The following is a 26,477-nucleotide window of genomic DNA, read 5'->3' on the forward strand; positions in this document are numbered from 1 at the left end:
TCCCCAAATACAGGCGTGCCAAGCTTGTAGCGTCATACCCAACCGGTGTCCCCACACATTGACTCTGTACTCGTACCCGCTGTTAATTGCCTCACTATTGTTATTTTACTGCTGCTCTTTAATTATTTGTTACTTTTATTTATTTCTTTTTTGGGGTATTTTTCTTAACTGCATTGTTGGGCTTGTAAGTAAGCATTTCACTCTAAGGTCTACAGCTGTTGTATTCGGTGTATGTGACAAATACAATTTGATTTGACTTCATGCCGTAATCGCTGCCAAAGCTGCTTCAACAAAGTACTTAGTAAAGGGTCTGAATGCTTATGTAAATGTTATATTTACATGTTTTTATGTTTATAAATGTACAAACATTATGGGGTATTGGGTGTAGATTGGTGAGGGAAAAAAAACGATTTAATACATTTTATAGCAAGGCTGTAATGTAACAAAATGTGGAAAAAGTGAAGGGGTCTGAATACTTTCCTGAGTGCACTGTAGCTGCTAGTCCTAGTTTTGATGTACGTAAGAGCCATCTAGTGGTTCAGGCACAACTTTAGTTGATATTTGAATTCAGGATTATTTACTTTCCAGTTACTTTAAATTAATAGCGTTTAAAATGAACTGATACAAATTTGAGAGACACTACACGTTGTGTGTGTTTACAGATTACTTTAAGTTAAAACCACATTTTTAAGAAACTACAATTTAATAGCCAACATGTGAAGGGAAAACATGTATTTACAATTTACTGCAAATACAATAAGTGGCTTGCTCTACAAAATGCTGCAAAAACAAATTACAGTAGATTGCGTGCGTGCAAGAATGAACGCAATGACGTTGAACAGACGTGGCTCTGGATCTTAAATCTAAATTTGCGCGGGGAAGCAGTTGGGTGGGTGAGTGTGTGGCTAGCTAAATCATAATAAGTAATCGTTTATGATTTATAAGAATAACGACACAAAACATTGATGTATTTAACATTAATTCGATTAGTGGTATATAATGGTCGGATGAACTTTATGTCATATTTCAGTCTATAAATCGTAAACATGAATCTAGCTAGCTAGCTAGCTAACTTGGCTATGTTATTGTTGCTTTTATCCCAATCCTTCAGAGATTTGACTGTTTATTTCACGGCACTGGCTAAACGAAATGTCTAAACGAGAGGCATTTTTAAACTCGGTCTGTAAAGACAATGTGGGGGAATTTCTGAATTTCACTAAACTCCATGTAAGTAGCTTTACACTTCGCTAACGTTAGCTAGTTTGTTGTGTCAGTTTGTATTGCTGGGGTGTATTCATTAAATGAGAGTTTATTTTGGACAAATTCAGTTAGGTCCCTTTCGTTCCATTTGCACGGTTTGCTTCTCTTTGGTTCTGAAATTGTAAACTGATTCCTTTAAAGATGTAATGAATACACACATTGTTAGCTTTTAGCAAGTAAATTATGCTCCACCAAGTGAGCTAACTGTTTACTTACATTTCTGATTAGTGACATGAGCTAGCTATATATCTACATTTAGATGGTATAGCTAAAAAACAATGTCATTTTTGTCAACCTTCAAAAATACATCTTATAGGACCAATATCATGAATCTTAAAATGAGTATTTTTTACAACACTGATTTGTTGTTCTGATTTTGCAGAAGGACACGACTGAGCCCTTTGACTTGGAAGAGGTCCTGCAGGAGTTGCCAAAGGTCCAGAGAGAGGCACTGTGGGCCAGACTAGTCACCCTGCTTTGTGACCAACTGGTGGCCTTTCCACCAGCGCACTGGGATGCTGGCATAGAGGAGGACAATGACATGGAGATGGAGGTGTCCCCAGACCTGGTGAGTACTTGTTAGTTATGTCACTTAAAGTTTATTACAATACTAGTATCGTGGCAAGGAAACAAAGCATGAAGCGGGTTTAATTTGAGTGATTACAGTCCTAATTGTTGGAAACGAACCACATTATGTTGTCACTCAGAGTAACATTTGTTTATTGCTATATCACACAATATTGTACTTAAAGCAGGTTCAACCAAAGAGCTTAGTCTGCCTCTGGGTTTCTTTTTTTTTGCCATGGAAAATTGGGTATCATAGTATTGTGATACTGGTATAGTGACAACTCTTCATCCTGGCCACTCTTGCTCTTCTATATTGTTCCTAACTGGACATGACAAGAGAGATTGTTTTATTCTTGCTCTGACTTCATCTCCTACATCTAATGTAAGTGTTGTGTACTATTCCTTGATTGAGAGGTGTTCATCTTTACCGTTCTTGTTCAGACGCACACCATATCTGTTCTTGAGGGAGTGACTCTCGTGGTCACGGCTTCGGTTGAAGTCATTGAGGATGGTGACACTTACAACTCTCTCTTAGAGTGCGCCAACATATTAAATGGTGAGTGCCTTAGTTTTATTGAATATTAACCCTGTATCCTTGATTTTTATTTAACTTCTGTAGTGCTTTTCATAGCCAGTTAAAATAAAATAAAAACTCGACTCTCCTGTCTCTCTGTCGAACAACTCCAGGTGTCTTGCCCTACCTTCCTGCCTCTGAGATGCCTCTGCGGCAGGCTGTCCACGGTCTGTGTGAGGCCTGGTGGAAGAAAGGCCTTCTGGGGAAAGAAGAGCTGGGCCGCACAGCCTTCCTCGTATGTCTGGAGAAGACTCTCATACTGAAGAAACCAGTACGTGCCCTCTAGCACCAACATGGCCTGTCGTTGCTTTTCTATTTTGCTCTCTGTCGGTTTTGCTTTCTCTCTAGCAGGCTTCGTAGGATTGCTTAAAAATATATATCACAGTTATTTTGGTGGAAAATACAGAATGATAGGCTACATGTTTCCTTCATTTTTGGGGGGCTTTTGTTCACCCCCATATCTAATTGTCTTTCCTCCTCTGTGTTTTTGTCAAGCCCCATAAATCCCTAATCATCTTCATCAGGAGTCAAAAAGTGAATGACTGGTCTCATTAAATCTGTTTTATGTCCACCCTGTGGTCTCGACAACAGACGAGCGCTTTCTAATCACCTGGCACTAATCACCTGGTACTCTCATTCAGTGCTCATCTGAAGAATTTTATTTGAGAGTATGTACTTTATCTGATTTCTATCTCAGAACTGAATTCTTCAACTCTAGTGTATCTGAGAGAGGTGGATATTTTCAGTGGAGTGATATACGATGATGGTCTGTGTGAGGGAGGGGGTTCACGAAAATAGTGAATTTTGTGCCCCATTTGATATTTTGTCTAAATTTCTAGGAAGTTTAACTCTCAACCCCAACATCTCACCATTGTAAAGCCCTAGTTTGTTTTGTTGCTTTGACAAGTCATTTCTGGAGATGATTATTTATTTCATGTGATTAGTGATTCATTCTGTCCTCCGTTTTAAGGTCAACCCTGTTACGTGAGCTGAACTCTCATTTTAATATGGTAAAACTATTCATTACAAAAATCTAAAGAGACATTGAGCATCTAATAGTCAAATCATAGTGTTAAAAAAAGGTGAGCTGGCTCTAATCTTTTTGTCTGTTTTGTGGTGGATAACTGAATTGGTCGAGCATAACACGTCAACCCTGTTACCCATAAATAGATAAATGTTTGAACAACTTAACTTTGTTGTGAAGCATTTAATTGCCACTTCTCAAAAAGGCACCGAATTGGTGGAACGAACCATCCGCATTTTGGTCTGTTCTCCGAAGTGTGTCTCTCTGAGTATCTGGGGGAAATAATTCTCTCTATTAACCGTTGGTCTAATCTTGTCACCTTTTGTCTTGTGTGGCGTCGACCAGTTTTGTATTTGGGGTTGCTGAATGTTGCCGCTGCGTGTTCTCAGGTGAATGAGATCCGAAGGCTGTGGGGTTTCCATGAGGTGCTGCTGACTGTGGATTTTCAATCGGAGGACAACAAGGCGCTGATCGATCTGCTGCTGCAGTGCTTCCTCAGTGTCAATCACATCAGAAACGAAGATGTAAGTTTGTGTGTCAGAACGGGGTTTCACATATATAAAAAAATGTATTCAATACTTTATCTGTGCCTGTTTGAGCTTGCCTGGCTTAATATAACAATAGAAAAGACTGCAACCCCTGCACATCTGGTATTCCAGACAGGCTCAAGCAAATGCTCTGTTTTTCAATCGATTTTTGAAGTGTGTGTGTGTGTGTGTGTGTGTGTGTGTGTGTGTGTGTGTGTGTGTGTGTGTGTCCTACAGTATCATGCTCACATTGTTGTTCTGACAACATGACTTTCTTGGGCAGGGAAAGCGTCTGATGGTGTTCCTCTTTAGCTGGAATGTCAACTTCATCCGGATGATCCATGGAACCATCAAAAACCAGCTGCCCTACTTTGCAAAGTAAGTGTTTGCGTTTCTAGTTTGGCCTTGTTAGAATGTCTGCCAGATTGGGAGGTTGAAGGTTCCATCCCCGGTCGAGTCATACCAAAGACTCTTACAAAATGGGACCCGATGCTACTGCTTGGCACTCCACATGCAGGGTTCCCCCAAAAGGTGGCCAGCGAGTGATTTTATTTGGCCTTCCAAGCTTTCTGAGCAAAAACATAATTATTTTTGAGTTGGACATTAAGGACTGTAAAATTACCAGGATATCAGCTAAAAGTGATAAAAATGTAGTAAATCTGTTCCCAAGTATTCCCACACACAAATATAGAGGCATATATGTGTATATGAATGTATCCCAATGTAATCAAGGTTTGAAATGATTCTGTTTTTGTCAAATAGTGTATCTGTTTGGGCTTCTTGCGGTCACTTTACAGAGTACAAATAATATATAGCTTTGTTCGGCCCGCCGGCTGAATGTAATTGGGGACCCCTGATTTGGAGTGGGGCCCTGTGCATACTAGCGTCCTGTCCAGGGGGTGTAGTTGCACCCCCCGCTGCGGAAACGGGACATGGTCCGTTGTGGCTCGGTCAAGGCTTTCTTATTCTATGGTAGCTGTCAGGAGGCAGTGGTTTTCTACTATTCAATTCATGATGATATACAAGTTGTTTTTCTTTTACTCCTTGGTTGAACTCTTTTCCCAGTTCCCTCACTGACCACATAGCTGAGATCTACTGCCGGGCCTGGAAGAAGGCCTCTGGGTTCTGTCTGGAGCAGATAGAGAGCACCTGCATCCAGGACTTCATGCAGCACGCTGTGCTCCTGCACAGGTCTTCACCCGTCCATGCCAAAGTCAGACAGGTGGGCGTGCACGTTTGACTCGGTGCACGTCCCAAATGGCACCCTATTCCCTCTATAGGGCACTACTTTTGACCAGGGCCCATACTCGTGCACCATATAGGGAATAGGGTGCCACTTGGGACGTGGACAGAGTAATACTTCAACAGCACACATTACTTGTAAAAAAAGATATATATATTCTCTTCTTTCATATCAAGACTGCTAAGACTTTAGCATAATATAATAATATATGCCATTTTAGCAGACGCTTTTATCCAAAGCAACTTAGTCATGCGTGCATACATTTATTTATTTTGATGAATGGGAGGTCTGGGGAATTGAACCCACTATCCTGGTGTCGCAATACCAATGCTCCACCAACTGAGCTACAAAGGACCAGATCATATCAGTAAACCTCTGGCTGGCTTACTTTGCCACAAAGTTGACATATTCTTTGCAATTGTTGACGTGTGTGACTGACTGACTGAACTCTCCCTTCTCTCTAGATACTGAGCTACTTTCACAAACTGAAGGGCCGCCACGGGTTGGATGAGATGCTCTACAGACTCTACAAGCCCATTCTCTGGAGAGCGCTAAGTGTACTGTCAAAAGTCCCCTTCACACACATACTCTCTTTTATTTCTGGATAGTGCCCCCCCCACCCACCCACCCTAGTTGAACTAATGAAGAAATCGTCTCGCTATCATTGTAGGCTGCCAACTCTGAGGTCCGGGCCAATGCCACTCTACTATTCACAGAGGCCTTCCCTATCCACGACCCCAGCCAGAGCAGTGAGAAGATGGACGAGACCATTCAGAAACAACTGGACACGCTGGTCGTAAGTCAATGTATTATGACATTGAATTTCCAAGTGGTCGTTTTAATGTATTTGAAACTCTCCAAAAAAAAATGCCACGAAATGCCGCGAGTACAACAGTTTGGTATTACAAAACATTCCCAAATCAGCATAGAATGTTTCCATGTGTAGATTAAAGGGTCAAATAGTTCAAGTGTAGTGAGCCTATTTTATCAGCACTGTACAGTGTATTCCTGTTTATTCCTTGCGTCTCATCAATCTTCTGAAGCTCTCTCCTGTCTGTTCCTGTGTGTCGGTTTGTAATATGTCAGAGCCTGCTGGAGGACCCTCAGCCCCTGGTGCGCTCCACAGCCACCCTGGGGGTCTGTAAGATCCTGGCCAAGTGCTGGGAGGTCATCCCCCCCACCGTCATCACCGACTTCCTCAAGAAGCTGGTGGTAGAGCTGGCCAATGATACCAGCTCCCCTGATGTCCGCTGCTCCGTCTTCAAGGTGGGTGACCCCAGTATTGAATACTATAGAACACTATATAGTAGAACATGACTGGCCCATAAGGCTCTAGTCAAAAGCAGTGCACTATATAGGGAATAGGGTGCCATTTGGGATGCAGGCCCTACGGTGCATACGGGAAAGTATTCCGACCCCTTCACTTTTCCACATTTTGATACATTTTGGAGCCTTATTCTAAAATTGATTAAATAAAAAATAAGGCACATGACAGCCCGCTTGGAATTTGCCAAAAAGCGCCTAAAGAACTCTCAGACCAACAAGATTCTATGGTCTGATGAAATCAAGATTGAACTCTTTGGCCTGAATGCCAAGCTTCATGTCTGGAGGAAACCAGGCACTGCTCATCACCTAGCCGATAGCATCCCTACGGAGAAGCATGGTAGTGGCAGCATCATGCTGTGAGGATGTTTTTCAGCGGCAGGGACTGGGAGCCTAGTCAGAATCGAGGGAAAGATGAACGGCGCAAAGTACAGAGATCCTTGATGAAAACCTGCTCAGGACCTCAGACTGGGGCTAAGGTTCACCTTCCAACAGGACAACGATCCTAAGCACACAGCCAAGACAACGCAGGAGTGGCTTCGAGACAAGTCTCTGAAGTCCAGCCAGAGCCCGGACTTGAACCCAAACATCTCTGGAGAGACCTGAAAATAGCTGTGCAGCAACGCAAGAATGGGATTAACTCTCCAAATACTGGTGTGCCAAGCTTGTGGTGTCATACTGTCATGGAAATTTCCTCTATTTACCAAATCATGAGAGAAAACCACACACAAGTCAGTTAGTTATCACAAAGTCCATCTTTAATTATATGAGCTCTATCACAACCCTGTGACTCTCAGATCAATTCAGTGTCTATCAATGAATTCTCTGAGAGTCCCTCACACGTTTCAACTGAGTTCCTTTATAGCAAAGACACATAGTGAGACAGCATAGGCATAATTTATTGTTCAGCTTTGTCTCCTAAACTATGTTCTCTTCTCAAACTCAGAACCATAAACAAATCCTCCATATCAACAGGCATATATCAAATCCATCCTATCTTGACAAGATCACAGAGACACACTGACATTGTGGAGCCAAGAGATACACGCTTGACCTCTCCCCTCTCTCCGGCCCAAGCAACTTAGTCTTGACATAGAACAGATACTGCAACCCCGCCACAGTATTATACAAAAATAACATTCTGATGAGAACTAACTTACAAACAAATGATGAATATAAAACATCTTACCTATGTTACCAACCAATTCTGATTATTCCCCAACAATACCCAAGAAGACTTGAGACTGTAAACTACCAACAAAGTACTGAGTGTAGGGTCTGAATACTTATGTAAATGTGATATTTCAGTTTTTATTTGTAAAACGTTTGCAAAAATGTCTAAACCAGTTGTTGATTTGTCATTATGGGGAATGTGTGTATATTGAGGGGAGAAAAACAATTTGATCTATTTTAGAATAAGGCTGTGTCGTAACAAAGTGGGAAAAGTTAAGGGGTCTGAATACTTTCTGAATGCACTGTGCAACGGTGAACTCTGACCCCCCCCCACTAGATCGCCACCAGTCATTGTTAAATCTTCTCTCCAGTGTTTGACCATCGTACTGGACAATGGCTACAGCCACCCATTGCTTGAGCAGCTTCTGCCAGCTCTGAAGAACAGCCTCCATGACACCTCGGAGAAAGTACGCGTGGCCTTCCTCGACATGCTGCTAAAGATTAAAGCGGTGCGGGCCGCCAAGGTAAGACACAGCTTGTGTTTGTTCGCATTGTACAGGCGTCCATAGGTACATATTCCGTATGAACGTCTTTAGCAACGCACATGCCCCACCCATCTGAGGATCTGTCTTTTTCCTGTGTTTGAGGGGTGCAGAATCCACTCGTCTCTTAAATCTTTCTGGGTGGATTGCTTTCATTTTACTTCTGAGACTCTGTATCTTGTCTTTTTTTTCCTTCTCCCCATTAAATGTTATGACCGCGTAAATGTTCGTAATGACCTGTCAAACACACCCCGGTAAATGGCTGAAATGGGCACAATGTCTTTCAATTGAATCTATAAGAATGCTGAAGCTTAATCTGGGATTTAACGCACTGTCCTGACACTTGCGTCACAAGAAAGAGGAGGAAGATCACTTCTTTCTTTTTTTTAATGATAGGTGTGCATGTTTTGTGGAACTGAAAGAAAGTCATTTTAATACAGTTGAAATGTTTACCAATTTAGATGCGTTGAAATGAAAGAAACTCACCAAAATGAGCCACCTGGATTATGGGGATGTTGTGTCTGATCTTGCAAACGATGTAAAGTGTGCTAGGTGTAATCTAGAACCAAGTGTGTTGATCTGTATTCTGAGCGTATCCTGCAATTGACACACTTGTTGAATTATGTAAGAAAACGTGAGAACAGTAATGAGGCATAGACCACGCAGATGAGTGCAGGTAGGACAGACAATGTTTTGTTGGTTGTAAAGCCCTGTTCCTCCCCTTTTATGTTAATTGTTTCATGTCTGCAAATATACACGGTGTGTTTATGCAAATGCACAAACATATTTTATTTTTTTAACACTAAATATAAAAATTAAAAAAATATTGACTTGTATTGACTTGTGCCCCCTTTTGCCCTCAGAACAGATTCAATTTGTTGGGGGCACGAGTTCTACAAGGGGTTGAAAGTGTTCCACAGGGATGCTGGCCCATGTTTGACTCCAATGCTTCCCACAGTTGTGTCAACTTGGCTGGATGTCCTTTGGGTGGTGGACCATTCTTAATACACATGGGAAACAGTTCAGGGTGGAAAAACCCAGCAGCGTTGCAGTTATTGACACAAACCGGTGCGCCTGGCACCTACTACCATACCCTGTTAAAAGGCATATTTTCTCTTGCCCGTTCAACCTCCAATGACACACAAACATAATCCATATCTCAGTTGTCTCAAGGCTTAACAATCCTTCTTTAACCTCCCCTTCATCTACACTGATTGAATTGACATCAATCAGGGAGAATAGCTTTCACCTGTCATGGAAAGAGCAGGTGTTCCTAATGTTTTCTACACTCAGTGTACTATATTCTAAGAAAGAAAAAAGGTGACATTTGACAATAAATTGAATACCTGAATTGCCACGATAAATTCCTCAATGCCATTTATTATTTGTCTGCCTGTAAACTGTTTCATGTCCAACTTTCGCATTTATTAGACTTGTTTGAAGCCTTTTAACAATTTTGATGGCCGTTGATATCTTCATTGTCATTTTGTATGTGAAGGCCATAAACCTTTTTGATACCGCCACTACCTCGGGTAATACTGCCAGACATTTACTTGTGGTGCTCACCCTGACGTACACCCCCTCTTTCACCTGGCCAGTTCTGGAAAGTGTCCTCCATGGAACACCTGCTAGCCCGTCTGGCTGTCGACTCGCAGCCCGTCTCCAAGCGCATCGTCAACCTCCTCTTCAATTCCTTCTTCCCCGTCAACCAATCAGAGGAGGTGTGGTGTGAGCGCTGTGTCACTCTGATTCAGATGAACCCCAAGGCAGCCAGGAAGTTCTACCAGTACTCGCACTTCTACACTGCCCCCACTAACATAGGTGAGTTTGTCCCACGTATACACGTCCCCCACCAACATACAGTAGGTGAGTTTGGCCTGCAGCTAAGTAGCGCCTGTCGGCATATGTGGGATTTAAAGCCTTCATTGATCCTTGGAAGTTTACTTTTGTTGAAGTCATAGGTCTTTATTCCCCTGTAGATAATAATTTTTAAAAGAAATGCATATCTAGCTCGTAGCTGTTGTGAGTCATTTGAAGTTGTTAAAAATCCCCAGACTGTTTACTGTACCTCTTGTGTCCCAGTCAAGCTGATGCTGACAATCCGCCGGTGTTTGAATGCCTGCATCCAGACTGAAGACCCGAACAAGACCAACCCGATCAACAAGGAGAACGCTAGTGTAAGACTGATTTTTGGATCACTTACAAGACCAAGGAGATTCTTGTTTGTCAGTGGAATTCATGTACTCTAATGATATATCTTTATCATTCAAATTGCAGTCTGGGAATTGTACCTCCCACCCCTTCTTGAAGAAAATAAATTAACTTCTCGATGCCTCATGAGTTAAACTGTCGTACCCCATCAAAACCCCAAATGTTTTATCCATTGTAAGCACTGTCTAGCTTCAAAACATGGTTAAAACGATCATTTTGATCTTATGGAGGGTCAGTCTTTTGAATTTAAGAGTGCTTACATGACTCTAGTGCAGAAAGCCAGTATGAGAGTGCGCTAAGGCTAAGGCTTTTTATGGTTTGAGTGCAGGTACCTACTGAACTCTACATGCCTCCAGCCCCACCACTCAGCTGTTCACCACCACAAGTTGCCGAGTGACAGTTTTTAGTTGATTTTTCAAATCTCAGGTTCTTGAGGATGTCCTTTCGGTCAAGGACACGGCGTCCATGGCCAGTCTGCTGGAGGTGGTGGTGATCCTGTGGAGAAGCATCCGGAAAGCCCTGGAGCTCAACAAGGACGCCCTCCAGTACACCACTGCCAAGTTTGGCTCCGTCGTGCCCAAATATTTCAACGTCTTCCAGGTATGAGGTGGACTGGAGGTCGCGTCCCAATAGTCTCTCCTTTCTCCCAAACTGCGCACTGCTTCACTCCCATTCATGGATTTGAAAGGAAATGACCGGTATATTGAAACCCCCTCTAGCCCATGCCTATACCAATCCAATGAGAGAGTGAGAGTAGTGGGAGTGCACACTTCAGGAAGAAGCGAGATGCACCCTAGATATCCTCCACATCTTTTTAAGGTGTCCTCACTTTTATCTCTTTCAGGAGGAGCGTTGCACAGTTCCCCTCATCCAACTGGCCTCCCTACTGCCCCCAGCTTCAGTCCCCACTTTCAGGTCAGTGGGGGTCCTGCTAACTTGTCTTTTTTTGTTTTGTTTTTGTCTCCACTTCAGACTCTGTCTCTCACTCAATCATTTACTCACGCACACGCGTTAACACTGTCCCCTCCTGGTCCCTGTGTTCCAGCTGTGGGGTGCTGTCCAGGCTGAAGAGGCTAGAGGCGGGGGCCAAGGTGTCCCAGTACAGTCAGATCATCGAGTGTCTGTGTAGCTGGGGCCAGGCCGCACACGTCCTGGAGCTTATCACCGACTGGCTCACTGAGGCCTTACCCACCGCCACGGTAAGTAACACACCGAGATTGCGTCCCAAATTGTACCCAATTCTCTATATATTGCACACATTTTTGATCAAGGCCCATACAGTGCCTTGCGAAAGTATTCGGCCCTCTTGAACTTTGCGACCTTTTGCCACATTTCAGGCTTCAAACATAAAGATATAAAACTGTATTTTGTGAAGAATCAACAACAAGTGGGACACAATCATGAAGTGGAACGACATTTATTGGATATTTCAAACTTCTTTAACAAATCAAAAACTGAAAAATTGGGCGTGCAAAATTATTCAGCCCCTTTACTTTCAGTGCAGCAAACTCACTCCAGAAGTTCAGTGAGGATCTCTGAATGATCCAATGTTGACCTAAATGACTAATGATGATAAATACAATCCACCTGTGTGTAATCAAGTCTCCGTATGAATGCACCTGCACTGTGATAGTCTCAGAGGTCCGTTAAAAGCGCAGAGAGCATCATGAAGAACAAGGAACACACCAGGCATGTCCGAGATACTGTTGTGAAGAAGTTTAAAGCCGGATTTGGATTCAAAAAGATTTCCCAAGCTTTAAACATCCCAAGAAGCACTGTGCAAGCGATAATATTGAAATGGAAGGAGTATCAGACCACTGCAAATCTACCAAGACCTGGCCGTCCCTCTAAACTGTCAGCTCATACAAGGAGAAGACTGATCAGAGATGCAGCCAAGAGGCCCATGATCACTCTGGATGAACTGCAGAGATCTACAGCTGAGGTGGGAGACTCTGTCCATAGGACAACAATCAGTCGTATATTGCACAAATCTGGCCTTTATGGAAGAGTGGCAAGAAGAAAGCCATTTCTTAAAGATATCCATAAAAAGTGTCGTTTAAAGTTTGCCACAAGCCACCTGGGAGACACACCAAACATGTGGAAGAAGGTGCTCTGGTCAGATGAAACCAAAATTGAACTTTTTGGCAACAATGCAAAACGTTATGTTTGGTGTAAAAGCAACACAGCTCATCACCCTGAACACACCATCCCCACTGTCAAACATGGTGGTGGCAGCATCATGGTTTGGGCCTGCTTTTCTTCAGCAGGGACAGGGAAGATGGTTAAAATTGATGGGAAGATGGATGGAGCCAAATACAGGACCATTCTGGAAGAACCTGATGGAGTCTGCAAAAGACCTGAGACTGGGACAGAGATTTGTCTTCCAACAAGACAATGATCCAAAACATAAAGCAAAATCTACAATGGAATGGTTCAAAAATAAACATATCCAGGTGTTAGAATGGCCAAGTCAAAGTCCAGACCTGAATCCAATCGAGAATCTGTGGAAAGAACTGAAAACTGCTGTTCAAATGCTCTCCATCCAACCTCACTGAGCTCGAGCTGTTTTGCAAGGAGGAATGGGAAAAAATTTGTCTCTCGATATGCAAAACTGATAGAGACATACCCCAAGCGACTTACAGCTGTAATCGCAGCAAAAGGTGGCGAAAAAAGTATTAACTTAAGGGGGCTGAATAATTTTGCACGCCCAATTTTTCAGTTTTTGATTTGTTAAAAAAGTTTGAAATATCCAATAAATGTCGTTCCACTTCATGATTGTGTCCCACTTGTTGTTGATTCTTCACAAAAAAATACAGTTTTATATCTTTATGTTTGAAGCCTGAAATGTGGCAAAAGGTCGCAAAGTTCAAGGGGGCCGTATACTTTCGCAAGCCACTGTATGTTCTCTGGTCAAAAGTTGTGCGCTATATAGGGAATTGGGTGCTATTTGGGACACAGATACATTGTTATGCCTCAGTGGACCCTCAGTGGCTTCTTGGGATATTTATATTTTAGGCCTAAAATATAAATATCCAAATTAACCACTGAGATGTTGTCTAGGGATTCTGCCATTGAAATCCTTATTATACAAGAGACACAAAATTCAGATTCTACAGCACAACTGCAGTCATATTTTAAGTGTGAAACTAAACAATAACTCAATAATTCATGCCTTCTGGGAGTGCTGTAAAGCCCAGATGTTATGGGCAGAGTTAGAAAGCTGGCTGTCAGAAGTTTTATAATGTAAGTTTACTTTTTTAATCTGTCTAGCTGCATATTTCAAGACCATGAGGGTGCAGTGAGATACCCAATGGGTTGGACAATTTTCTTTTTGTTTCTTACACTGAACAAAACCTAACACAACATGCAACATTTTTAAAGATTTTACAGTTCATATAAGGAAATCAGTCAATTTAAATGAATTGGGCCCTAATCTATGGATTTTACATTACTGGGAATACAGATATGCATCTGTTGGTCACAGATATTTGCCTCCTTCGCATAGAGTTGATCAGGCTGTTTATTGTGGCATGTGGAATGTTGTCCCACTCCTCGATGGCTGTGCGAAGTTGTTGTATGTTAGAGATGCATGATATATCGGTGAGCATATCGGAATCGGCCGATATTGGCTAAAAATGCCAACATCGGGTATTGCCCGATGTCGAGTTTAACGCCGATGTCAAAGCTGACATGCATACGTATATAACGAGAGTAGATGACGTAATGACACCACAAAAAATACAGCGCTACACTGAACAAAAGCAGAAAAATACTAAGCGCCCACTTCCAACAGCTAAACAAATTCAAGTCGAGCAGTCATTTGAAAGAGTAAGAACATTTCAGAGAGACCGCTCAAAAGGCGAAATCCATCAACGCCAAGATAATGGGATTCATTATGCTACTTGCTATTTTATGTTTGAGCAAAAGAACACTGCATTAGCCATGGCAAAAGGCAAAGAATTGCAGGAAATTAGCTTTAAAACGGCCATATTTTCTCTCAGCTCCATGGAGAAATGTGTAGAATTGCAGGAAATTGGATGGCCATAATCCCCCTTCCTGCTCCCACTTGTCCTTCACAGGGCAACGGGAATACCAGTCGGAAAGTGCGCATCCAGGAGACAGTGGAGGCCAAGCCAGACCTGGGGTTAGATTACCTGGAGTACCTGGTCAGCCGCACCTCCACACGGGACTGCATACTGCCCTTCAGGCATGGCCAGCTCAAACAGCTGCACAAAGCCCTCGGGGCCTGGAAGGTACAGTAGATATATTTTGTTTGATGTTGCTTATATGTGCTGTGATAGGCATAGGTGTGATCCTGTGTCCTGTTTGCCTCCACAGTTGGTGCTGTACTCCCATCTGAGCTCTTCTGAGGCCCAGGCCGATGTTCCCAGTGCAGAAACAGCACTGAGGGCGTTTGCCCTTCACGCACGTCTCAGTGCCCATCTACACCACAAAGTGAGTTCTATCACCTACATACTTCTACCTCTGCTGCAAAACAGACCGATTCAGACTCCTCAAATCTGTGTACGGTAGTGCTTTGCACACGATAAATTGACAGAATTATCATCAGGGTTGGTCAATTTCATTTCAAATTCCAAATACAATTCAAGCAGGATGTGGAGAATTTACTTGGAATTGCAGCAATCTTCAAAACATTTAATTGGAATTGAATTAGAATTTAGACTGTCTGAATTTAATTGGAACTGAATATGAACCATCCTTGGAATAGAATTGGAATTTAATTTAAATTGCAAAATAAAAACATCCTGTGGAATGGAATGTTGAATTATGAAACTTGAATTGTATTCAAATTGTGTGCGGGAGTTAATGCATTGAAATTGAATGCAAACTTTATTTTAAATCAAATAATTATATACATGTTTTCTAATGAGGAGTTGATGTGCAATATATTTCCTGTTCGGTTATTTTGGTCCAATTAAAGTGATAGTTCACCCAAATGACATGGGTTTTCTTGCCCTTAGGCAGTCAATGAACTATCCCTTAAGGATGCATTTTATACTAAGTATTGTTTACGCAATTATTATGTATTGCTTTAAAATTCTACAACGTATGCCATTAAGCAGTCACTTTTATCCAAAGCAACTTAGTCATTTATGCATACATTTTTTATGGAAGGTTGGTCCGGGGAATCTAACCCACTACTATCCTGTCATTGCAAAAACCATGCTCCACCAACTGACCTACAGAGGACTATAAAATGTTGGAAAGATACATTTTAAATGGTGTCAGGGGCTGATTTAACATATTTCCCAGCAAGCAGTTTTGCTGGTCCATTTTTTTCCAATTATTTGTTTGTCTTTGTTTGTACGTTGATTGTTATTTATATTATGCAGCACAAAGATAAATCATTGTTTTTATTTATTATATACTCTAATCTGTTAGTGGTTGGATTTATTGCACCCGTTATTGAGACTGGAACCACTAAATATGGTTTATGTTGTCTTGTCAACTTTATACTCTCTACCTTGCAATCAGTCTGAATGCAAAATGTGCCTGATGAACTATTCTAAATGTTGCAAATCCACCATTTTGGTTGGATTTCAACGGGAAATAAACACCACCCTGAAGGTTATCGTAATTTGGTCAAATGGCCTGTGCAAGTCAAATATATAATTTTGCAGGGCTAGGAAGTAAACAGACAATCAAATATGTAGCTTCTGTTATTTGAGCACACTTAGATTTGCATATGTTATGTAGCCTTTGATAGAGGCTGGACATGCAAATGCATTTAGTAAGTTAATAACAAACAGTCATGGGGGGGGTATTTCCAACGTTCACTCTAAAGGCACACTAGGATATACAGTGCATTCGGAAAGTATTTAGGCCCTTTTGACTTTTTCCACATTTTATTACATTAAAACCTTATTCTAAAATGGATTACATGTATATTTTTCTTATCGATCTACACACAATACCCCATAATGACAAAGCAAAAACAGATTTTTTTGCAAATGTATTAAAACTGATATCACATTTTACATAAGTATTCAGACCCTTTACTCAGTACTTTGTGGAATCACCTTTGGCAGCGATTACAGCCTCGTGTTTTCTTGGGTATGACGCTACAAGCTTGGCACACCTGTATGAGAAGTTTCTCCCATTCTTCTCTGTAGATCCTCTCAAGCTCTGTCAGGTTGGATGTGGAGCGTCACTTGCACAGTTATTTTCAGGTCTCTCCAGAGATGTTCGATTGGGTTCAAGTCCGGGCTCTGGCTGGGCCACTCAAGGACATTCAGAGACTTGTGCCGAAGCCCCTCCTGCGTTGTCTTGGCTGTGTGCTTAGGGTCGTTGTCCCGTTGGAAGGTGCACCTTCGCCCCAGTCTGAGGTCCTGAGGGCTCAGAAGTAGGTTTTCATCAAGGATCTCTCTGTACATTGCTCTGTTAATCTTTCCCTAGATCCTGACTAGTCTCCCAGACCTTGCCACTGAAAAACATCCCCACAGCATGATGCTGCCTCCACCATGCTTCACCGTAGGGATGTTGCCAGGTTTCCTCCAGACATGACGCTTGGCATTCAGGCCAAAGAGTTCAATTTTGGTTTCATCAGACCAGAGAATTTTGTTTCTCATGGTCTGAGAGTCTTTATGTGCCTATTGGCAAACTCCAAGCAGGCTGTCATGTGCCTTTTACTAAGGAGTGGCTTCTGTCTACCATAAAGGCCTGATTTAGTGGAATGCTACAGAGATGGTTGTCCTTCTGGAAAGTTTTCCCATCTCCACAGAGGAACTATGGAGCTCTGTCAGAGCAACCATCGGGTTATTGGTCACCTCTCTGACCAAGGCCCTTCTCCCCCAATTGCTCAGTTTGGCTGGGCAGCCAGCTCTTGGAAGATTCTTGGTGGTTCCAAACTTCTTCCATTTAAGAATGATGGAGGCCATTGTGTTCTTTGGCACCTACAATGTTGCAGACATTTTTGGTACCCTTCCCCAGATCTGTGCCTCGACACCATCCTGTCTCTGAACTCTATGGACAATTCCTTCGACCTCGTGGCTTGGTTTTTGCTCTGACATGCACTGACTGTCAACTGTGGGACCTCATATAGACAGGTGTGTGCCTTTCCAAATCATGTCTGAATGAATGTATGAATGTACCACAGGTGGACTCCAATAAAGTTGTAGACACATCTTGAGGATGATCAATGGAAACAGGATGCGTCTGAGCTCAATTTCGAGCCTCATAGCAAAAGGTCTGAATACTTAAGTCATTCGGGTGTTTGTTTTAAATTTTTAAAAACGTGCTAACTTTTCTAAAAAGTTAACTTTGTCATTATGGGTATTGTGTGTAGATTAAGGTAAACAATTAATTTAATCAATTTTAGAATAAGGCTGTAATGTAACAAAATGTGAAAAAAGTCAAGGGGTCTGAATACTTTCCGAATGCACTGTAAGCAAATATTGGCTTATATCCCAAAGTGCCTGTTAGTGAACGTTGGAATTACCACACATGACTGTGTTTGCTCGTGACAGAGACATGGTTGTTGCATTCAATTCTTATCAAAACTGTAGACTTCAAGTGAGTGCGTAAGTGAATATATTTTCCTTCAAATGTAACCCTTTATGACATTACATTACATATCAAAAGGCTATACCTCAACAGATTAGTTTTACCCTAAAACAGGTTGTAACATGAGATCAATCAATCAATGTGCATACAAAAACAGATATTTAAACACAATTAAAAAAAAAAAACTTGCAATAAAGCATGCTCGGAAATATGATAATGATGGGCGTGGATTTGAGTGTCAGTGTTTTACTACAGAGAAAAAGGACACAATCTCACACTGGTTATTAACATCAATGGGTTATTTTTACAACAGTGAGTGTTTAATTTAACTCCTGAATGAATAAACCCCTCACTCTACCTTTTTTAATAGTGTTTTTCCTTTATCAGTCAGATGCATAGCATGAAAGGTGGAGACGGCAATTGAACCCTGGTCTCCAGCCGGAAAGCATACGTTTGCTTGTTGCGGGGAGTGTTGCCCACAGGACCATGGCTCTGGAGGATCCTCTCGTTTCTATCATTAATCTTGTTTCGGACTACAGTTTGCAATTGTAAATGTTACATAGTGGGTTTTGTTTGAATATTAATGTGTAGAAAATGTATATTTAGGTTTTTCTTTTGCCGTTTTTTTTTCTTTTCTTTTTTTTCGAGAGCATGGAGGTTTGTTCCTTAGAATGTGCTAAACCAATTTGGGCGAAAACTGTATAAAGTAATAATGAATAATACAGTAGGCACTACTGAGTGGAATGGGGTATTTTGCATATTTCTTTTTTGCCCCAGGTCTAATGAACAGTATTTGGGATATAACTGGTATTCTGTAGCTCAGTTGGTCGAGCATGGCAATTGCGACGCCAGGGTAGTGTGTTCAATTCCTGGAACCACCCATACGTAAAAAAAATAAAATAAATAAATGATGCACGCATAACTAAGTCGATTTAGAATAAAAGTGTCTGCTAAACAGCATATTATTTATTATATTATTTACTGGTCTGTGCCGTGTTTGGGCTATAACCACCTTTTACCACCTGTTATAACCACCAGGGCTTTCTGTTCTATAACTACGTCTTTTCTTTCCCAGTTCTCTGAGTGCAGGGATTTCCTGGTTTCTGTGGAGAACACCGCAGCATGGGTGGCAGAGAGGGCGCTGCCCTTCCTGGTCAGTCCCAGTGAGGGAGGGGTCACTGAGCAGCAGCGGGGCCTCGCCAGGCAGGTGGTAGAGGTAAGCACAACCTGCTGGATAGGGTAGCAGGTATCAACCACGGGATGGGGTTTACGCTGCGTTTATGTACAGTACACCTATGTGTTATTTCTGTGTTCAGTATTCCGAGGTAGCTCAGGGGTGTCAAACGCGATTCCTGGAGGGCTGTGGGTCTGCTGGTTGTGTTATTTCTTTTCCATTTGTGTCCCAACTAAGTCCTAGAGAAACCAGGTGAGGGGAATTCCTAGCTAATCAAAGACCTCAATTGAGAGTCAATCAAATGTATTTCACAACGCCTTTTTTACATCAGCAGTTGTCAGTGTTTTTCTGAAAACCTTTCAGACATAAAAGAACCGCTGTGGTAAATAGTTCTGTGTATGAGAATCCGTTACAGCTTTTTTCCAATGAATTAAGTCATGGTAATGTATGAGCATCTTTATAGTTTTATGGTCAGCAGATCAATTCTTCTCCTTTCAGTTCTAGCTAAGCCTGCGCTCCAAATGGCACACTAATCCCTATGTAGTGCATTACTTTTGGTCAAAAGTAGTGCACTTTTAGGGAATAGGGTTCCATTTGGGGCACAAGCCTTAGTTGGTTATAGATTGTTATTCCACACTCTCGCCTATCCGCTCTCTGCTGTATGCCTCCCACTCCCAGAGAGCTAGATGGACTCATTTGTTCTTTTGAAATGGGCTTCTCTAGTTATTTCTGCCATTACTCTCTCGAGTCTGTCGCCCAAAGGCTACTGCTGTGAGCGGATATTGAAAATAAACCCTCCTATTTATCTCTGTACTCACTTCTGCTGCTTCCACCAACTCTAGGGCTCCAGCACCAACACTTGAGATAGTATGGTGGCTTATGCAATGCATTGTTCTCAGGAAAAATGTGCACAAAAAATGAAATGTTTAGTGATTGAACGTTATTATTGTCCTGCGATATACAGTACCAGTCGAGTTTAGACACACCTACTCATTCCAGGGTTTTTAATTTATTTGTACTATTTTATACGTTGTAGGACGATAGTGAAGGCATCAAAACTATAAAGTAACCCGAAATGTGTTACACAAATCAAAATATATTTGAGATTCTTCATAGTAGCCACCCTTTGCTTTGCACAACCAGCTTCATGAGGTAGTCACCTGGGGTGCATTTCAATTAACAGGTGTGCCTTGTTAATTTGTGGAATGTCTTTCCTTCTTTGTGCGTTTGAGCCAATCAGTTGTGTTACAAGGAAGGGAGGGCAATCTTCTGTATACCCCATTTGGTAAAAGACCAAGTCCATATTATGGCAAGAACGGCTCAAATAAGCAAAGAGAAACGACAGTCCATCATTACTTTAAGACATGAAGGTAAGTCCATCTGGAAAATTTCAATAACTTTGAAAGTGCAGTCGCAAAAACCATGAAGCGCTATGATGAAACTGGCTCGCATGAGGACCACTACAGGAAAGGAAGACCCAGAGTTACCTCTGCTGCAGAGGATAAGTTCATTAGTTACCAGCCCCAGAAATTGCAGCCCAAATAAATGCTTCAGAGTTCAAGTAACAGACTAATCTCAAAATCAACTGTTCAGAGGAGACTGCGTGAATCAGGCCTTCGTTCAAATTGGTGCAAAGAAATCACGACTAAAGGACACCAATAAGAAGAAAAGACTTGCTTGTGCCAAGAAACGCAAGCAATGGACATTAGACCCTGTGGAAATCTGTCCTTTGGTATGATGAGTCCAAATATGAGATTTTTGGTTCCAACCACCATGTAGGTGAACGGATGATCTCTATATGTGTTTCCCACCGTGAAGCATGGAGGAGGTGTGATGGTGCTTTGCTGGTGACACTGTCTGTGATTTATTTAGAATTCAAGGCACACTTAACCAGCATGGTTTGCCCTTAGTGGGACTATCATTCGTCTTTCAACAGGACAATGACCCAACACACCTCCAGGCTGTGTAAGGGCTATTTGACCAAGAAGGAGAGTGATTGAGTGCTGCATCAGATGACCTGGCCTCCACAATCACCCGACCTCAACCCAATTGAAATCGTTTGGAATGAGTTGGACCGCAGAGTGAAGGAAAAGCAGCCAACAAGTGCTCAGCATATGTGGGAACTCCTTCAAGACTGTTGGAAAAGCATTCAAGGTGAAGCTGGTTGAGAGAATGCCAAGCGTGTGCAAAACTGTCAAGGTAAAGGGTGGCTACTTTGAAGAATCTCATATCAAATATATTTATATTTTATAAAAAAAAAATATATATATTTTTTTTTAAACGTGGGTTACTACATGATTCCATTTGTGTTATTTCATAGTTTTGATGTCTTCACTATTATTTTACAATGTAGAAAATAGTAAAAATAAAGAAAAACCGTTTCATGAGTAAGTGTCCAAACTTTTGCCTGGTATTGTAGTTTAGTTGTTTGGTCTTTCAGCATGATTACAGGTTCTTAAAAACAGTTGTCAATACAAACTCTGATTTACTATTTAAAAAAACACATTAATGCAAGAGTTTCTGTATGTTAAAAGTTTTCTGTCCCTCTTTACTCTAACGTTATTGTGATGTTTGGCAGAATTTCCTCACAGTGTGCAGCGATGTGATCCGGGTGGGCCTTGGGGACGAGGAGTTCAAAGGGCAGGTCCTTCACCTGTGCTCCGTCGTGCTCCTCTCTGGTGAGTATAGCTATCTACACTACACAGATACAATTTCAGAGACATGCAGAGTCAATATGAAGGAGTATGCCATTTTGGATCTGTAAATCAACTTTGCCATAAGGCACATTTGGAAACGTAGATTGTCGCTTGTGCACCTAGTCTAATTTCACTGTGTGTGTGTGTTGTGTTCTCAGAGAAGGGCTACCTGTGTGTTCCACTGCTGCTCTCTGTGCTGACGGAGGTGGCGGAGAACTACATCCCCGAGAACCAGGCCCAGGACGACCAGTCCTCCATCATCCTCAGCGTGGTTACCAACATCTTCCAGAAGATCCTGGAGGTCATGGCTCGCCGCCTGAGGAAGGACCCCGAGGAGGGCCAGGAGGTGTGGAGGATGGCTGCTTCGCAAATGGCACCCTTCACTATTTATAGGGTTCCATTTTGGACGCATCTGAAGTCATTAGTCGCCGTATCAACAAAGGGCTTTTTATTGACTGTTTGGTTTGGTGTGTGCTGATTTGAGTGTCAATCAAAAACGCACCCTTAGGTCATTAGAGGTCATCTCTTCAATCAGATTGTTAATGGCTGTGTCTATAAATAATACCTATTTGGCCGAACAACAGACGCAGTACTGGAGTCATATGTATCAAGCTTCTCAGAGTAGGGTTGAGGATTAGCCCCCCTATCCATGTGATCGTATTCATTGTGATCTAAATGACTGAACTGCACTCCTACTCTTAGACACATGAAACATTATGGCCACTGTTCAGCTCGCAAATATGAATAGATGATTTTAAGGTTGTTTCTCTCTCTCTCCCCTGGCTGTTGTAGCTGTGGCACTCGGCTGTTCCCGCTCTAGGAAACTTCCTCCAGGTTGTTCAGGCTTGGTCGGGCTTCGACTCCAACCCCCTAAACGGGGTGTTTTCAACCATCTGTGCTGCAACCCTGGCGGCAAGCCAACACTCCCTTCAAAGGGTAAGAGCAAACTAAGATGGCTGATTCACTACAAACACTATTTTCCTACATAGAAAATATGGTTCACAATGTTTATAGGTTGCATATTAAGAACACGTACCATATTTTGTTTGCGCTGATCTTAAAACGTTTCTGTCTTAGATTACACATCCCCAAGAGGTCACAATACCAGAGACAGTCCAGGATTTACCTCCTCTCTCATGCATCTTGTTGGACGTTCTCCTCAAATCGCCCCCTGTCACCAGGTAACTTCTCCCCAAGAGTTGCTGCTTTCTGACTGTGATTTTTATTGATTTTTCACACATAAGGAGTACTAAGAAACAGAACAGACAAAACAAACACGGTCAACACCACACAATGTCATATAAAGACCGTGTTAAATCAAACACACAAAAAAAGAAAGACAATGGAATAATGTACTTTTTCCTTCGTAGTTTCTGAACCAAGGTCTCTTCTCTTTTTCAGGGCCTACCTGGCAGAGATCAACTCAACTGTTGACTCCGAGGTCATTGACGGTCTGACCGGATTGGCTGCAGTTCTTCACATTCTGGCAGTTGTCAGACAGAGTGAGTAAAACTGTTGCAAATAAAGACATCCTTTTATCTAGGTCCTAAACAATGTTTTGTTTTCACATTTATGATTAGTTTCTGACAGGAGCTACAGGTTTTTTTTTTGCTGCTAACTTTTACCCGGCGTGAGCAGAACGCGTTCTACTCCATCAACTGTTCTCGGGCCCGAGCCGGTTGTTTATGCCCAGGTTTCATTTAAACGAATCAAATGGAAGAAGTTGCGTGTCCTGTGTGGCTGGCCTGTAATGATTGTGCCCGTTTTTCTTCCAGCCGGGAAGTTTAAGGCAGATCTGAAGAGTACAGCCGTGTCCATCCAGAGGCAGCTTCAGAAACATTGCGCCGTCACGGCTGAGAACGAAGGACACATCCAGAGGTGACTAGACTAACGAACGTCGCAAATGGTTGCGTGCCTGTTGTTCACTACTTTTGACGAGGGCCCATAGGGCTCTGCCCAATAATGTTTTGTACCATGTTTTGTGCTGCTGCCATGTTGTGTTGCTGCCATGCTATGATGTCTTAGGTCTCTCTTTATGTAGTGCTCGTAAACTGGGAATTTTGAGAGTGCAACTTATATTTTAATGGCAAAATAGCAACCTAAATGACATTAAAAATATGTTTTCTCTTTCTCCAGGGTAATCTACGAATCTGCTATCAATACATTAAATGAGCTTCTGATGCCAAGCCATTGAGGGGACAAGAACGAGAGAATGTCAACATTTTTAACATATATTTAACATTTTCTAATTGTATTTGTGTTGCCAGTGTCAGCCATTTTTGTGTTATGTTCTATATATTTTTTAAAAGCTTTTCTATGTAATCATGGGTTATGCAGAATGATTTGTAACTTGTGCTTTGGATTTATGCATTGCCTTAGTAGATATAGATATGCTGCATAAACTGAACTGTGTGTAACATTGTTCACTGTTTAAAAATAAATTGAAATTTTTGTTTCAGCTTTGTCGTTGTGGATTCTCTGTAAAATGCCTCTAAGGAAATCAATCACCTGATCTATACCATTTAAAAAAATTTATTTTATTATATGTACTATGTTTGAACAATTTATTCATGGACATTTTTGTTTGTTTTCATTTAGTTTTGCTCCACCCAACACAAACAGTTCAGACATTCCAGACAGCCTTTAATTAACCTGAAACCCACAGGTTACCGCCCAACACCGAACTCACTCGAGGAAGTTTGTGAGTGACCTAACATGTTCCCTAGAGCGCAAAAAGTCAAGTAAGTCATGCATGTTTTTACCATAGATGTTGGTAGTCTCACGAAAACGATGTGGGCGCTTCCATGGTGAAGAAATCGGCCCGTTCTGATTCTTGATGGCCAGATTGCTAGCAAGAATGACACACTGCGATGTGGAGAATCGATAGTGGGTCGTTTGTTTCATGTTGTTGATACCATGTCTTGTTTTGAGGTGTTCTCACTGATTTCATATCGATGCTAAAATTCGCTTGCTGGTGAACCAACAACTGTAAAGTTGTATTTGAGAGACAAGTGGTCATTGTGCAAATGTATTTATGTAGACAAAACAATCTAAGCCAACCGCAACTGTTTTACCCCATGCTTGCGCGTGCATCGGTTTTGTTGCTAACCAACCAACCTATCGTTTTTACAAGTATTCTGTATACACTTGAGTAGCCATGATATACTATATGTTATTATAGAATTATCATGCTGCTGTTACAGAAAGTGATATTAACTTGATGGTTTATTCAGATGGTGAGTCCACTATTAATGCGTTCATTCACATTACTGTTGGTGCACTGCTTTTGAACAGGGCCTATAGGGGGGGAGGGAGGGAGGGGGGGAGGGGAAGTGTGCCATTTGTCGTGCATTTGCATTCCCCTTACAGCTGGTGATTGAACCCTGGTACGAGTCCCCTGTATAAATATAGATCGTGTGCTGAATGACTGACTCTGATAGACTTAAAAAGACTTCCCTCTAGCCCACTTGGATTTTTTGGTATTGCATATTTTAGTTTTACCTTCTTGTATTGCCTACGCTAGAGTTGTTTTTATTGCATCAACTTCTGTTCAATTTCACTTTTGTCTTTTTATTTCGTGTCTGTACCATGTTCGTGGTTAGACTGGCAAATCATTGATTCATGCATGAGGTGCATGCTCAGAGACCATGCACGGGCCCCTCGCCATGCCTGTTTGACGTCAGAATTTAGGAGGGGCGCCTTCTGAAGGTTGCTGTTCGCGGTGCTGAATCCTGTCGCGACTGCAGGAGTGAAGTGGCGGACCCGAGACATTGCTCCGCAAATCGCCTACTTTAATTCGCTCTTATCTCATCCAGCGATTTTCGACCATCTTTTATCTAGAACTGACAGTATGATGTTTTAGCAAAGGTGTGCAATGGATTAGTAAAGAGTAGCCTAATGGATTCGCCGTGTTCCATCTTCGCTGTGTTGTGTCTTTGCCAGTCTCTTTCAACTACCTTCGCTGACAGCAAATATGGTAAGTCGAGAGTCGTGGTCAATATGTGACCATTTTGTATTAAAGTTAAAAATATATATATACTTACCTGCCCAGGTGTTGCGATGCGGAAGATGGGCTTTTGGGCGGGCATATGGTCCACGGAATGTATAGTTTATGGAAAAACACAAAAGTAAAATAGACAGAAAAGATAGCGTTTAGGTATTCTCAGTAATACTAACCAGGGGAAATGGAAGATCAAAACAGGGCAGGCTAATTGACAGGGTTCAACTTCAGGACAGAAACTTAGTGAGTGTCCCAGGTTGTTTTAATCATTAACGTCAATCAACTACTGTATAATATTCTAATATTCGTTTTAACATGTTTTTAAGCTATACAGTATTTGTAGACACGTATATAATTAATTCAGAAATCCTTAAATAGATACACCAATCCCAGATTGCCCCTTTTAAAATGAGAACAATGTGTGGCCCATGAGTTGATTGGTGTCCTATTCTTAAAACACACTTACTACCTGATATCTACTATGTAAATTGTAAGCATTTTTTTTTAAATTTCCTTTCTCCAGATAGATATTTCCTTCTTGGCATGGTAGTAATCTCTAAAGGATAGCACATACACCTTCTTGGTTGATTTTGGTCTTGGCAGGGAAGTCTGCCATTATACAGGTATTTTGATTTGGTT

At 41.8% G+C, this 26,477-nt stretch overlaps 2 protein-coding genes across 2 annotated transcripts in view; both read left to right on the forward strand.

Moving 5' to 3' along the window:
• The first annotated feature begins 796 nt into the window (after positions 1-796).
• Positions 797-24,296, forward strand: ncapg2 (non-SMC condensin II complex, subunit G2). Its single transcript, XM_042308708.1, has 27 exons — positions 797-893; positions 1,112-1,227; positions 1,643-1,828; positions 2,269-2,383; positions 2,515-2,672; positions 3,815-3,949; positions 4,236-4,330; positions 5,018-5,174; positions 5,660-5,752; positions 5,866-5,991; positions 6,282-6,461; positions 8,063-8,215; positions 9,832-10,054; positions 10,316-10,410; positions 10,871-11,044; positions 11,289-11,359; positions 11,490-11,643; positions 14,524-14,697; positions 14,783-14,899; positions 19,044-19,184; positions 21,721-21,820; positions 21,997-22,184; positions 22,631-22,774; positions 22,916-23,019; positions 23,240-23,340; positions 23,614-23,716; positions 23,975-24,296. The coding sequence occupies exons 2-27, from the start codon at positions 1,150-1,152 to the stop codon at positions 24,030-24,032; spliced, it is 3,423 nt and encodes a 1,140-aa protein (XP_042164642.1). The 5' UTR covers positions 797-893; positions 1,112-1,149; the 3' UTR covers positions 24,033-24,296.
• Positions 24,297-25,538: 1,242 nt separating this feature from the next.
• The window catches only part of ptprn2 (protein tyrosine phosphatase receptor type N2), a 259,239-nt gene continuing 258,300 nt past the window's right edge, over positions 25,539-26,477 (forward strand). The window contains exon 1 of the mRNA XM_024393119.2: positions 25,539-25,814. Within this exon, the coding sequence (XP_024248887.1) occupies positions 25,736-25,814 (79 nt within the window). The 5' untranslated portion in view covers positions 25,539-25,735. The remainder of the gene's footprint in view (positions 25,815-26,477) is intronic.

Source organism: Oncorhynchus tshawytscha, linkage group LG29 (genome assembly GCF_018296145.1).
Source record: "Oncorhynchus tshawytscha isolate Ot180627B linkage group LG29, Otsh_v2.0, whole genome shotgun sequence".
NCBI classification, from domain to species: Eukaryota; Metazoa; Chordata; class Actinopteri; order Salmoniformes; family Salmonidae; genus Oncorhynchus; species Oncorhynchus tshawytscha.

Bases quoted from the DNA above. Each gene is read 5' to 3' on its own strand.
- ncapg2 (XM_042308708.1), top strand. From the start codon at position 1,150: ATGTCTAAACGAGAGGCATTTTTAAACTCGGTCTGTAAAGACAATGTG. The intron at 4,331-5,017 runs GTAAGTGTTTGC...CTCTTTTCCCAG, and splicing joins CAGCTGCCCTACTTTGCAAA to TTCCCTCACTGACCACATAG. The intron at 11,045-11,288 runs GTATGAGGTGGA...TATCTCTTTCAG, and splicing joins AATATTTCAACGTCTTCCAG to GAGGAGCGTTGCACAGTTCC.